The 15,000-nt window shown below is 29.1% G+C and overlaps 1 protein-coding gene across 1 annotated transcript in view; it reads right to left on the bottom strand.

The window, feature by feature from the left end:
- Positions 1–15,000, bottom strand: part of LOC125030986 (protein transport protein Sec16A-like) — a 92,073-nt gene that overhangs the window by 52,333 nt on the left and 24,740 nt on the right. The window contains exon 5 of the mRNA XM_047621406.1: positions 1–5. This exon is cut by the window's left edge and continues 209 nt beyond it. Within this exon, the coding sequence (XP_047477362.1) occupies positions 1–5 (5 nt within the window). The remainder of the gene's footprint in view (positions 6–15,000) is intronic.

Genomic DNA, 15,000 nt, shown 5'->3' with positions numbered 1-15,000 from the left:
ATAACCTGAAATTGATGAAAAAAAAATTATAAATGGCAATATAGATAACCACTTAATATACTAATGATGCAACTTTTATATTATAATTATTATTACTTTTAATGCTTTTACGAGGGGGCTTCAGAAAGTTCATGGAAAAAGGACAGTATAAAAATGGTTTCAGTTATATTTATTTTTCAACATGTGATCTGAACCATATCAGAGCAGCTCTTTATACATCTTCAACCAATGGAAAATTGGTATCTTTCAATTACTTTTTTTTAAGTTTGGAAACAAAAAGAAGTCGGATGGGGCTAAATCAGGGATATAAGGTGGATGTCAGACGATTTTCTATCGAAACTCACGTAGCACAGCTCTTGTCTGCTGGGTGCCAAAAGCAGGAGCAAGATACCCTCTGCATCCCACACAACAATGGCCATGACCTTTCTTTTCGAATGCTCAGATTTTGCTTCGGCTGGTCCACTTTCATAGCCCGAAACTCTCAACCAGAATTGTGTGCAGAACCTAGGGTTGTTTATGGTCTGCCACAGTGGGGGTCATCTTCAATTTCGTTTCTTCCACTTCTGAAGTGACTTATCGTCTTGAAGGTTGTTGAATTTCGTTTCTTCCACTTCTGAAGTGACTTATCGTCTTGAAGGTTGTTGAATTTCGTTTCGGCCATCTGAAGTGCTTATCGTCTTGAAGGTTGTTGTGACCGTTGTGGCTACTGTCACTTAAACTTGTTCTAGAGGCAATGAGTTGCCTATTATCCCAGGTTCTCATAATCCTCTATGCTTGGCCACGGGGGTTAGTTTTGGGAATTCCTTTTGTTGAAGGGTGAGGACTTAAAAGGGGGGCAGGTGCGTGTGTCTCGGACGTTTGGGGTTTCATGGGGTTTTTGTTTTACTCTTGGGTGTCTAGTTGGCGTGGGGCTGTGTTTGATTTTGGGCGGAATGTGGTGGTGTTTTGTCGGTAGGGGGATCTTTTAGCGGTTTGGTACCAACAGTAATGGAGGGACGATGGTGTCCTGTAATTTGTGGGAATAGATTTTGGGGGGTGGTGTGTGTTTGTGGTTTTGTGTGGGAGTGTATGTTGTGTGTTTGTGGTGTGCTTGTGTGTGTGTGTTGTGTGTGGGGAGTTGGGTTTGTTGTGTGTTGTTGTGTGTGTGTCTGTATTTTGTGTGTTGTGTTTTGTATGTGTGTGTGTATGTTTGTGTGTTGTGGTGTATGTGTGTGTGTAGTATGTGTGTGTTGTGTGTGTATGTGGTGTTGTATGTGTTGTGGTGTTGTTGTGTTGTGTATGTATGTGTGTGTTAGTGTGTTTTGTGTATGTATGTGGGTGTTGTGTGTGTATGTGTGTGTGTGTTTGTTGTGTATGTGTTGTGTTTTGGGTGTGTGTGTTGGGGTTTTGGGGTGGGTTGTATGTGTATGTTGTGTGTGTTGTGTGTGTTTATGTGTGGGTGAGTGTATGTGGTGGGGTGTGTTGGGTTATGTGTGTGTTTGTTGGTTGTGTGTGTTTGTTGGGTTGTTGTTGTGTGGTTGTTGTGTATGTTGGGGTTGTGTGTGTTTGTTGTGGGTTGTGTTGTGTTGTGTGGGTTGTGTGTGTGTATTGTGTGGGTTTGTGTGTATGTGTGGTTTTTGTGTGTGTTGTGTGGGTTGTGGTGTTTTTGTGTGGGTTGTGTGTGTTTTTTGTGTGGTGTGTGTGTGTTTGTGTGGGTTGTGTGTGTGTTTGTGTGTGGTTTGTGTGTGTGTGTTGTGTGGGTTTGTGTGTGTTGTGTGGGTTGTGTGGTGTATGTGTGGGTTTGTGTGTGTGTTGGTGTGTTGTGTTTGGGGTGTGTTGTGTTGTGTGTGTGTTGTGTGTGTGTTGTTGTGTGTGTTTGTGTGTGTGGTGTATGTGTTGTGTGTGTGGTGTGTATGTGTGTGTGTTGTGTGTGTGTTGTGTGTTGTGTGTTGTGTTGTGTGTTGTGTGTGTTGTGTTGTTGTGTGTGTGTGTATGTGTTTGTGTGTGTGTGTATGTGTGTTGTGTGTGTTTGTGTTGGTGTGTGTTTGGTGTGTTGTGTGTGTGTGTATGTGTGTTGTGTGTGTGTATGTGTGTTGTGTGTGTTGTGTATGTGTGTTGTGTGTTGTGTATGTTGTTGTGTGTTTGTTGTATGTGTGTTGTGTGTGTGTTTGTGTGTTGTGTGTGTGTTTTGTGTGTTGTGTGTGTGTTTTGTGTTGTGTGTGTTGTGTTGTGTGTGGTGATGTGTGTGTGTTGTGTGTGTGTGTGTGTGTTGTGTGTTGTGTGTGTGTTGTGTTGATGTGTTGTGTGTGTTGTGTGATGTGTGTGTGTGTTATGTGTGTGTTGTGTGTGTTGGTGTGTGTGTGTGTATTTGTGTTGGTTGTTGTGTTGTGTTTGTGTGTGTGTTGTTGGGTTGTGGTATGTGTGTATGTGTTTGTTGTTGTGTTGGGTATGTGTTGTTTTGTGTGTATGTGTGTTGTGTGTTTGTATGTGTGTTGTGGGTGTGTGTGTGTTTGTGTGTTGGGTGTGTAGTGTGTGTTGTGTGTGTTGTGTGTTTGGTGTGTATGTGTGTTGTGTGTGTGTGTGTATGTGTGTTGTGTGGTGGTGTGTTTTGTGTGTTGTGTGTTGTGTGTATGTTTGTGTGTTGTGTGTGTTGTGGTGTTGTGTGTTGTTTGTGTTGTGTGTTTGTTGTGTTGTTTGTGTTGTGTTTTGTGTTTTTGTGTGTTGTGTTTTGTTTGTGTGTGTGTTGTTGTTTGTGTGGTTGTTTGTGTGTGTGTGTGTGGTTGTGTTGTGTTTTGTTTGTGTTTTGTGTTGTGTGTTTGTATGTGTGTTGTGTTTGTTGTGTGTGTTGTGTGTGTATTGTGTGTGTGTTGTGTGTTGTTGTGTGTTGTGTGTATTGTGTGTGTGTGTGTTGTGTGTGTGTGTTTGGTGTGTTTGTTGTGTTTGTGTGTGTTGTGTTTTGTGTGTGTATGTTTTGTTGTGTTTGTGTGTTTGTTGTGTGTGTTGTGTTGTGTGTTTGTGTATGTGTTGTGTGTTGTATGTGTTTGTGTGTGTGTTTGTGTTTGTTGTGTGTGTGTGTGTGATGTGTGGTGTGTGTGTGTGGTGTGTGTATGTTGTGTTTGTGTGTGTGTGTATTGTGTGGTGTGTGTTGTGTTGTGTTGGTGGGTTTGTTGTGTGTGTTGTGTATGTGTGTTGTGTTTTTTTTTTTTTTTTTTTTTTTTTTTTTTTTTTTTTTTTTTTTTTTGTTTTTTTGTGTGTTTTTTATGTTGTGTTAGTGTGTGTGTGTGTTGTTGTGTGTTGTGTGGTGTGGTTTTTTTGTTGTGTTGTGTGTTTGTGTGTTGTGTGTGTTGTGTGTTTGTGTGTTGGTGTTGTGTTTGTGTGTGTTGTGGTTGTGTTGTGTGGTTGTGTGTGTTGTGTTTTTGTTGTTGTGTTTGTGTGTTGTTTGTGTGTGTTGTTGTGTGTTGTTTGTGTTTGTTTGTGGTGTGTTTTGGGTTTTGTTGTGTGTATGTGTTTTTTGTGTGTTTGTTTGTGGTGTTTTGTGTGTTTGTGTTGTTTGTTTTTGTTGTGTTTATGTTGTTGTGTTTTGTTTGTGTTGGGTTTGTTTGTGTTTGGTGTTTTTGTGTTGTGTGTGGTTTGTTGTGTTTTGTTGTGTGGTGTTTGTTGTGGTGTGTGTGTTTGTTGTATGTTGTGTGTGTGTGTTATGTGTGTGTTTGTGGTTGTGTGTTGTGTTTGGGTGTGTTGTTTGTTGTGTTGTGTTTGTTTGTTGGTGTTTGTGTTGTGGGTGTGATGTGTGTTGGGTGTGTTGTGTGTTTGTGTGTGGTTTTTTGTTGTGTGTTGTGTGTGTTTTGGTTGTGGTTGTGTGTTGTGTGTGTGGTGTTGTGTTGTTTGTGTGTTTTGTGTGTATGTTGTTGTGGTGTTGTGTATGGGTGTTTGTGGTGTTTGTGTGTGTTGTTGTTTGTGTGTTGTGTGTGTATGTTGTGTGTTGTGTTGTGTGTGTGTTGTGTTGTGTTGTGTGTATGTGTGTTGTGGTGTTTGTATGGTGTTTGTGTGTGTGGTGTGTGTGTTGTGTTGGGTGTGTGTGTGTGTGTTTGTTGTTGTGTGTGTTTTGTGTGTTTGATTGTGTGTGTAGGTGTTTGTGTGTGTGTTGTTGTTTGTTGTGTTGTTGTGTTTGTGTTGTGTGGTTTGTGTGTTGTTGTGTTTGTGGTGTGTGTTGTGTTTGGTTGTTGTGTTGTGTGTTGTGTTTGTGGTTGTGTGTTTGTGTGTGTGTGTGTGTGTGTTGTGTGTTGTGTTGTGTGTGTGTTGTTTGTGTTGTGGTGTTGTGTGTGTTGTTGTTTGTGTGTGTATTGTGTGTGTGTGTTGTGTTGTGTGTGTTTGTTGTGTTGTGTGTGTTGTGGGTTTGTGTTGTGTTGTGTAGTGTGTTGTGTTGTGTATTGTTGTGTGTGTTGTTGTGTTGTGTGTGTGTTGTTGTGTTGTGTGTTGTGTGTGTTGTGTTTTAGTGTTGTGTTGTGTGTTGTTGTGTGTTGTTGTGTTGTTTGTTGTGTGTTGTTGTGTGTTTGGTGTGTTGTGTTGTATTGTGTGGTATGTGTATTGTGTGTGTATGGTGTTTGGTGTGTGTTTTGTGTATTGTGGTGTATGTGGTTTAGGTGTTGTGTATTGTTATTGTGGGGTGATGTTAGGTGTTTATTGTGTATGTGTATGTTTATGTGTGTTGTGTGTGTTTTGGGTGGTATTGTGTTTGTGTGTGTATTTGGGTTTGGTTGTGTGTATGGGTAATTGTGTGATGTGTATGTGTATGGTGTGTGTGTGTTATGTTATTGTGTAGTGTTGTGGTATGGTTTTTGATTTATGTGTGATTGGTGTGTGTACTGGTGAATTTGTGGGTGTGTATGTGTATGTGTTGTGGTGTGTGTGTATTGTGTTTGTGTGGTGTGTTGTTTTTGTGTGTGATTGTATGTGTCTTTGTGTGGTATGTGTTTTGTGTTGGTGTATGTGTATTTGTGTGTGTGTATGTGTATGGTGGTTATGTGGATTGTGTGTGTTGTTAATTTTATAGTTTTGTGTTTTGCTGTGAGTTATGAATGTGGATTGGGGTGTATTGTGCTGTATTATTGTTTGTGTCTGTTGTTTGTTATTGGAGGTTTTTGTGTTATTTAAGGGTTGTATGGTGTTGAGTGTGTTTAATTTGGGGGTTATTTTATTTTTTGGTAGATTTATGGTTTGTTTTTTGGTTAGATTGTGTGTAAAATTTTTTTTTTAATTATTTAAATTTTTAAATTTTTATTTTCTTTTAAATTTTTTTTTAATTAATTTTTAAAATTTAAAATTTTTTTATTAAATTTTTTTTATTTTTTTTAAAATATAAAAAAATTTATTTAAATTTATTATTTTTTATTTAATTAAATTTTTAAAATTAATTTTTTTTTTTTTTTTTTTTTTTTTTTTTTTTTTTTTTTTTTTTTTTTTTTTAAAAAAAAAAAAAAAAAAAAAAAAAAAAAAAAAAAAAAAAAAAAAAAAAAAAAAAAACATATTTACTTTTTATATATTATTATATTACAATAAATATATTTAATAATATAAAAATAATATAAATATATATAAATAATATGCATATTAATATATAATAACGCATAAATTATATTATAATATAGCATATATATTAAAAAATATGCATATATGTATATATAGCTATTAATATATTGATGTGTATAAATATTCATGTTATATAAAAATAAAAAAAATATATAAATAAATGGTTATACATAGATATATAAATAAAAATATACTCTACTATATAGAATGTGAAAACACCCGAGTTGATACTATTGTAAAAAACCCAAAGTAAAACAATTTTATTGAAAGTGAACAAAAGTTTTGAAATCCACCTGATTCCATCCTCAGAATTTTAATAAGACATATAGATTTAAAAATGTGAAAATTTTAAATGTTATGCTATATGTTAAACAATAAACACAACTATATGCCCTTATATTAATATAAAAAATTTTATAAATATTTAATATAAATTTTAAAACCCCAATAAGGTTATTGTCTTTAATTTTAATTTATTTGGGTGAGTGTATAGGTGTGAGTGAGGGGTTTGGGGAGTGATTGAGTGATGAATGAAATGAGTGAGTGAGGAGTGGGGGTTTTGTGTTGGGGGTGTGTGTGTGGGTGGAGGGGGTGGTGGTGAGAAGTGAGTGATTAGTGAGGAGTGAGAGTGAAAGGGAAATGTGAGTGTGAGTGTGAGGGGTGGAGTGTGAGGTGGTAGGTGAGTGTGGAGTGGAGTGTGTGTGGAGTTGATGTGTAGTGTGAGTGTTTGTTTGGTGAGTGAGGAGGAGTGAGTAGTGAGTGAGTAGGGGTGAGGTGAGTAGTGAATGATGAGTGAGAGTGATTTGAGTGAGTAGTGAGTGAGGAGTGATAGAGTATGAGTATGATGTAGTGTGGGGTGAGTGTGATGTGGGTAAGTTAGGGGATGTGATGTGGTGTGTGTGTGTAAAATAGTTGTACTTAGTGATATGTACAATGTGAGTGGTAAATGTATATAATGTATATAAAAATTTTTATACATAAAAACTAATGCAATCCAAATTTTTTAAATATATAACATATACATACATATATATCAAATTCTTTTTTAAATGTATAGATAGGCATACATAAAAACACTTAAAAGTGGGGAGAAAAAATCACCATTTAACCCCTGCAGAAAAACACCAGTTTTATTCCTTTCCTTTAAAAGGTGAGTTGATTTTTTTATCTTGGTAAATATTTTATTTTTTCCTAATCTATTAAAAATTTCTGTAGCTTTAGACTGAAACATATCACAGGTTCATAAGGGAAATTTAAGCACCTTTAAAAATAATTTCCACGATTAATTAACATTATAATAAATCAGTGTTCCAACTCAACATCTTTTCCCAAAATAAAAAAAACAAACTATATGGGTTTAACATACAAAACCAAACATTCCGCAATTTGGACTGACCGCTGATGGATTTTTTTTAAACTCTCTTAACTGAGGGGCGACCAAATGGTGCTGGTTCATCATCATAGAATGACTCTATCATAAGATGTCCATACTGTTTCATCCATTTCGATATACTCTTTAAATGGTTATCACGGTAACTGATGTAAAACGGTTACTGGGTCATAAAACTTCCCGGGAGCCTAAGGATCTTCAAACCTAAAGATGAAAAAAAAATTAAAAATGGCAATAAGAAACCCATTTAAATTTAAACAAAGAAGCAACTTTTATATTAAAAATATTTCTTTTAAGCTTTTACGGGGGGCTTCAAAAAGTTCAGGGAAAAAGGACGTATAAAAATGGTTTCAGTTATATTTATTTTTTTAAACAGTGACTGAACCAACAAGCAGCCTTTTTTACACTTAAACCCAAATGAAAATTTGGTATCTTTCAATTATTTTTTTTTAAAGTTTTGGAAACAAAAAGAATCGGAGGGCTAAATCGATATAAGGGGGATGCAGACTTTTTCTATCGAAAAATCACTACACACCCTTTTTTCCCGCTGGGGCCAAAAGCGGGAGCAAGAACCCTCCGCTCCCCCAAACAATGGCCAGACCTTTTTTTCGAATGCTAAATTTTGTTTCGGGGGGTCCACTTCTAGCCCAAACTCCCACCAAATTTGTGTCGGGAACCTAGGGTTTTGGGGGGTTAAGGGGGGGGTTTTTTTGCCACCAAAGTTTTGGGGGGTTTTTTTTTTCCCATTCTTCTTTTCAAAATTTTTTTTTTTCCCACTTCTGAAGTGACTTAACGTCTTAAGGTTGTTGATCCTTTGGGGCACTGTCCCCCTAAACTTTTCAAGTTTTTGCAATGATTTCCAAAATTTTCCCGGGTTTCACCAAAATCAATGTTTTCCCCGGGCTTCAATTTTAGGAATTCCATGTTGATTGAAGGGGGCCTGACTTCCAACGGGGGCGAGCTTAAATTACCGCATCAAGGGTTTTAATGTTTAACCATGTTATAACAAAATGGTCAAAATCCAGGGGCATGAAATCAAATTCCTTCCAAAAGTTTTTTAATTACGGACTTTTTCCACAAACTCTTTAAAGTACCCCCGTACATTGACCTCAGAGACAACCCAAACCGGGTCCACTAAATATTGTATATTAAATAATAATATAAAAAAATTTTTTCCATACATAATATAAAAACATATATAATCAATTAATAAAAATATATATATTTTATAAAAATTTAAACAAATAATAAAATAAAAATAAAAAACAAAAAATATATTAAAATTCATTATATAAAATTTTTAATTTTCTTAATATAAAAAAAAAAAATATATATATTTTAACATAAAATTAATTCATAAATATATCATAAAATATATTTATAAAACATATGTAATAATAAAATTTATATACATCATATAATATAAATAAATAACATTAAAATAAAATAACTATATTAATAAATCATATATAATAAAAATAAATAAATATTATATAACAAATATACATAATCATATAAATATACAAATTATAACATATATAATAAATATATAAATAATATAAATATAATATCATATATAAATATATACAATATAATATATAACAATATAATATACATATATAATAATAATAAATATATAATAATATATACATATAATATATAATAATATATAAATAAATATAATAATACATATAATATATATAAATACATATAATATAAAATATATATATATAATACATATACATATATATAATACATATACACATATATAATACATATACATATATATAATACATATACATAATAAATATAATATACACATATAAATACATAATATATATATATAAATAAAAATAATATAATAAATATACATATACATAATATATATAAATATAATATAATATAAATATATAATAATAATATACATATATATAATAATATAAATATATATACATATAATATATATAATACATATACATAATATAATAAATATACATATATATATATACATATACATATATATAATATACATATACAATATAATATAAATAATAATATAAAAATACAACATATAATATAATAATAAATATATACAAATATATAATAATAATAAATATATATATACAAATATAAATATAATACATATATATAAAAATATATATAATATAATATATACATAATAAAATAATAATAATATACATAATATACAAATATATAAATATATATACATAATACAACATATATATAATAATATACATATATATAAATACATATATAAAATATATAATACATAATATAAAATATATATAATATAATACAATATATAATATAATATAAATATAATAATATATATAATAATATATATAAGACAATATATAATATATATACATATATATATAAAAATATTAAAAAAAATACAAATATAAATAATATAATATATAATATAACATATAATAATATATAAACATATATATATAAACATATATATAATATATATAATAATATACAACATAATATAATAATATAACTAAATATATAAATATATAAAATATAATATAAATTAATATATATATAATAATATAATACATATATATAATAATATATATATAAATATATAATATATAATAATATATATATAATACATAATATAATAACATAATAATAATATATAATATATACAAAATAATAAACATATTAAATATAAATAATAATTAATAATAAATACATATATAAATTATAATATAATATTATAATACTTTATATATAATATAATAATAATATATATTATAAACATAATATATATACATAATATATATAAATATATAATATAACATATATAATTATATAATAATGTAATAATATATACATATATGTAATATATAACATATATTAATATATATAATATATGTAATATAATAAAATATATTAATAATATATAATATTAATAATAATAATGTATAATATACAATATATGTAATAATATAAAATATATATAATATATAATATATATATATAATATAATAAATATAAAATAATATAAATATATAAAATATAATATATAATATATATAATATTTAATATATATAATATTAATATATAATAATATATAAATAATAAATATTATATAAATAATAATATATAATATATTATATATAATATAAATATATATTACATATAAATATATATAATAATATATTATAAATATATATATACATATATATATAATACATATAATATATATATAATATATAATAATATATATAATAATATATAAATAATATAATAATATATATAAATATATAAATAATAATAAAATAATATAAATATATATATAAATATATATAATATAATATAATAAATATAATAATATATATAACATATATAATATAAAATTAATAATAATATAATAATATAATAATATATATAATATATTATATATATAATATCTATATATATATTATATATATACATATATATATAATATATACACAAATAATATATATACATGTATATAATATATATATATATTATATATACATATAATAATATATAACACAGGAATATATTTATATATATATTTATATATATAATATTCATATATAAGTATTTCTATATATCTATATACATATATATACAAATAAATTATATATTTATACATATGTATAATATATATATAACATTTCTACATATATATGATATATATAATATATATATAATATATATATATATAAAATATATACAAATATATATATAATATATATGCATATGCATATAATGTATAAGCAAATATATATATGATATATATACATTTATTTATGCGAATGAAAATATATATGTATGTGTATGCATATATAAATGTATGCAAACTCTATATATATATACATATACACTATATATAAATTTATTCATATACAATATATATATTTATTATATACAATATATATATATTCATATACAATATATATCTATATATATATTAATATACAATATATCTATATATATATTCATATACAAAATATATATATATACATATACAATAAATATATATATACATATACATAAATATATATATACATATACAATATATATACAATATGTATATACATATACAATATATATATACATATACAATATATATATACATATACAATATATATACATATATATATACAATATATATACATATACATATACAATATATATATATACATATACATATACAATATATATACATATACAATATATATATATATACATATACAATAAATATATATATATACATATACAATATATATATACATATATAATATATTTACATATACAATATATATAGGCATATAAAATATATATATACATATACAATATATATATATATATACACATCTACAATATATATATATATATATATATACATCTACAATATATATACATCTACAATATTTATATATATATATAATCTATAATATATATATATACATCTACAATATATATATATATACATCTACAATATATATACTATATATATACATATACAATATATATATACATATACAATATATATATATATGCATAAACATATACAATATATATACGCATAAACATATACAATATATATATATGCATAAACATATACAATATATATATATATATATGCATAAACATATACAATATATATATGCATAAACATATACAATATATATATACATATACAATATATATATATATATGCATATATACAATATATATACATAAACAATATATATATATATATGCATAAACATATACAAAATATATATACATATACAATATATATATACATATACAATATATATATATATATATATATATATATATATATATGTACATATACAATATATATATATATACATATACAATATATATATATACATATACAATATATATATACATATACAATATATATATATATACATATACAATATATATATACATATACAATATATATATACATACATATACAATATATATATATATACATAAACTATATATATATATACATATACAATATATATATACATATACAATATATATATATACATATACAATATATATATACATATACAATATATATATATACATATACAATATATATATATATACATATACAATATATATATATACATATACAATATATATATATATACATATACAATATATATATACATATACAATATATATATATATACATATGCAATATATATATACATATACAATATATATATATACAATATATATATACATATACAATATATATATACAATAAATATATACATATACAATATATATATGCATATACATATACAATATATATATACATATACAATGTCAGTTGTTCTTTCCTGGGCACAGTTGGCTCCTCTGATCACTTTGCACTTTTAAGCAAGATCAGCCTAAAAACTGTGCAAGAGAAACTTTATCCTGTGCAATCTGGCAATGGAAAAAAGTAGACTGGCATTATCTGAAGCACCCTGGGAAGACATTCTCACTAGCACTGTTGACAAACAAGCACTGGCCCTTACCAAATTACTAGTCAGCCTAGAAACAATATATGTACCTAACAAACCACTCTCGCATTGGCTTTGTGGGGTAAAAGTGCTAATTGACAGCAAATGGCACGTTCTCACACTATTTTTCTAACCTTCAACCATATTACGGTGTGATCACGGTATGTAATCAACAAACATAAATATCGTTCATTAAGTATATAATTAATTTACTCGTTGTTAGAGATTCATATTGTTTCAACTACAACAAACTTAGCGTGTTAATATCATTCTATCTTGTTTCTTTCCTCACCCCAGCCTGACCTCACTTTCTCTTTCCCTTCCAGTCGGTGGCCAAGAGATGACCGCTTGGTTTTCCCGTAATTTGTTTTTTGTTATTTTTTAACCATGGGTAAATAGCATTGTTGCATTGCTCATTTGGGGACATGTTCTATCTGCACTGGAACAGAGCTTGTAACGCAATTTTATATAAACTTATTATTTTGAGCATAGCGTTAAAATCTTCCGCATATCAGAGTGCACAAAGGATGCCTGATGTAACCCAGGGTTGCGTGAATCACCTAAAAGATCTACGCTCTGACATTACAATAGTAGACACAGGTATAGCCAAAGTTATTCGTATGATTGGCAACTTATGAGTCAGGTAACCTGAAGTATGCCCGACAAATAATGTAGGACTAGGGTTTAAGCTAGATTCGTTAATCATTTATTAATCACAACCTTCTCATCCTCTAGAAGTCGCTGGCATGTTTGGATACTCCCAAGGGATTGTGTGATTCATTATAGATACCCGAAGAGCATGTCACAAGTGCCCATCACAGATTTGCAGAAAAGAGTGGGTAATTATATTTTCCTGGCTCATTCACTTTGTATAGTGCGGTATTTTTGGGTATAGACCCCCCCCCACCCCCATTAATGAAGTCTGCATGAGCAGTTAGACATGGCTACCTCGGGAGGTCGCTGACCCTGAGAAGATTTGCTTGCGAGAAAGTTTGCGAATATTTTTCACTTCACCTTTCATTAGTGCGTCATTCTGTCGCACATCATTAAGTGTTGAATTCATTGTGGTAGTTGAAATAATTTTGTATTAATTCCATACCTAGTCTATCGCATCATTATTAAAATAAATGTTAATCTTCATGTTTATCTTACATTTCTGCTGTGTGTGAGGTTACTCTCACTTTCATTCTCACTGACACTCCCTGTCACTTGCTCGCTCGCTCTCGCTCTCTCTCTCGCACACGGAACAAAAGACACTGTAACCTTTCATTAATAGGGTTTGTTGCTGTTGTAGTTGCAGGTGTAAAAATCTATGATGTATATCTTTTGCCAGTGATTTTGTCAGTTGTGAAGAGAGACTAGTACATCCTTGCAGATTGCTGTTGCCGTTTCTCTTACGGTATCTACTCTCATATCTATCAGAGACGGTTGGTAGTTCAAGCCAGGTCTTTGTGGATCGTTTCCCTCTCCTGTTTTCTTCTTTTACTTGGTGAAAGTGAAACAATGAAAAAAAACAAAAAAACAGCACGTTCCCCCCCACCCCCACCACCACGCTTCCCGCAGTTGGCGTCCCCCCCTGCCGTGTTCCGGTCGACGTTTGCTACTTATGCTCAAGGATGACCTGGGTTTACAGAGTTCATGCCCAGTGCTCATTGTGTTAAGGTTGCCACCCAGCCTTCGGCTCCTTAAGGCTGGAGGGCAGGACAACGTGACCCCGTACTCAGCACTTACCCTAAGACTCGTCTCGTGTGTTCCCATCACTGTGTAGTACTCTTCATCAATAAAGAATCAAGCCACTATAGAACTCTGACTACCCCTGCAAACCATTATACAAAGGTACCTCACTATAGCCTTTTACACTTACTACAACATTAAGTTAATATGAGAGTGCAAAACTGGGCTAGCACTACACAAACGGAGTTAGTAGGTATACTCCTTGCAACGGAGTAATTTTCTGTGACTCTCAGAGTGCTCTTTGGACACTAAATTCTTTCAAAGCAGGTGGCGATAAGGAAATTGTGTGTTGCACTAGGCATAACGTAACTTATGTAATAGAGCACAATTTCAACATTTAATTTGTATAGATACCATCTCATATTGGCATATGCAAGCACAATCACGTAGATACATTGGCGAAGGAAGACTGCATCAAAGATACTGGGAACATAGATTTGCACATATATTGAAAAGTTCTCATAAGGAAGAACTAGTAGCTCGGACAAACACTCAAAGCCCTGAAAGCTGTACCATAAGGCACTACGATAACACCAAAGTCAAACCAGACAATGTGATGTGGTTATAGGTTACAGAATGTACTGCCAACTGCACTGTGCAAGATATGCAAATGAATCTAGATGCAGACTGTGTAACAAAGAAAACAAGCAAACACTTGAGCACTATATCTTAGAATGTCATATGATACAGCCTTTCAGACCACCTAACATGAGGTATAAAGAACTATATGAATATTTCATTTCATCTGATACATTGGAAGATATACTT

Source organism: Penaeus chinensis, chromosome 12, assembly GCF_019202785.1.
Source record: "Penaeus chinensis breed Huanghai No. 1 chromosome 12, ASM1920278v2, whole genome shotgun sequence".
Taxonomy (NCBI): Eukaryota; Metazoa; Arthropoda; class Malacostraca; order Decapoda; family Penaeidae; genus Penaeus; species Penaeus chinensis.
The sequence above is the reverse complement of the archived record's forward strand: the minus strand, read 5'-3'. Positions and strand labels throughout refer to the sequence as shown.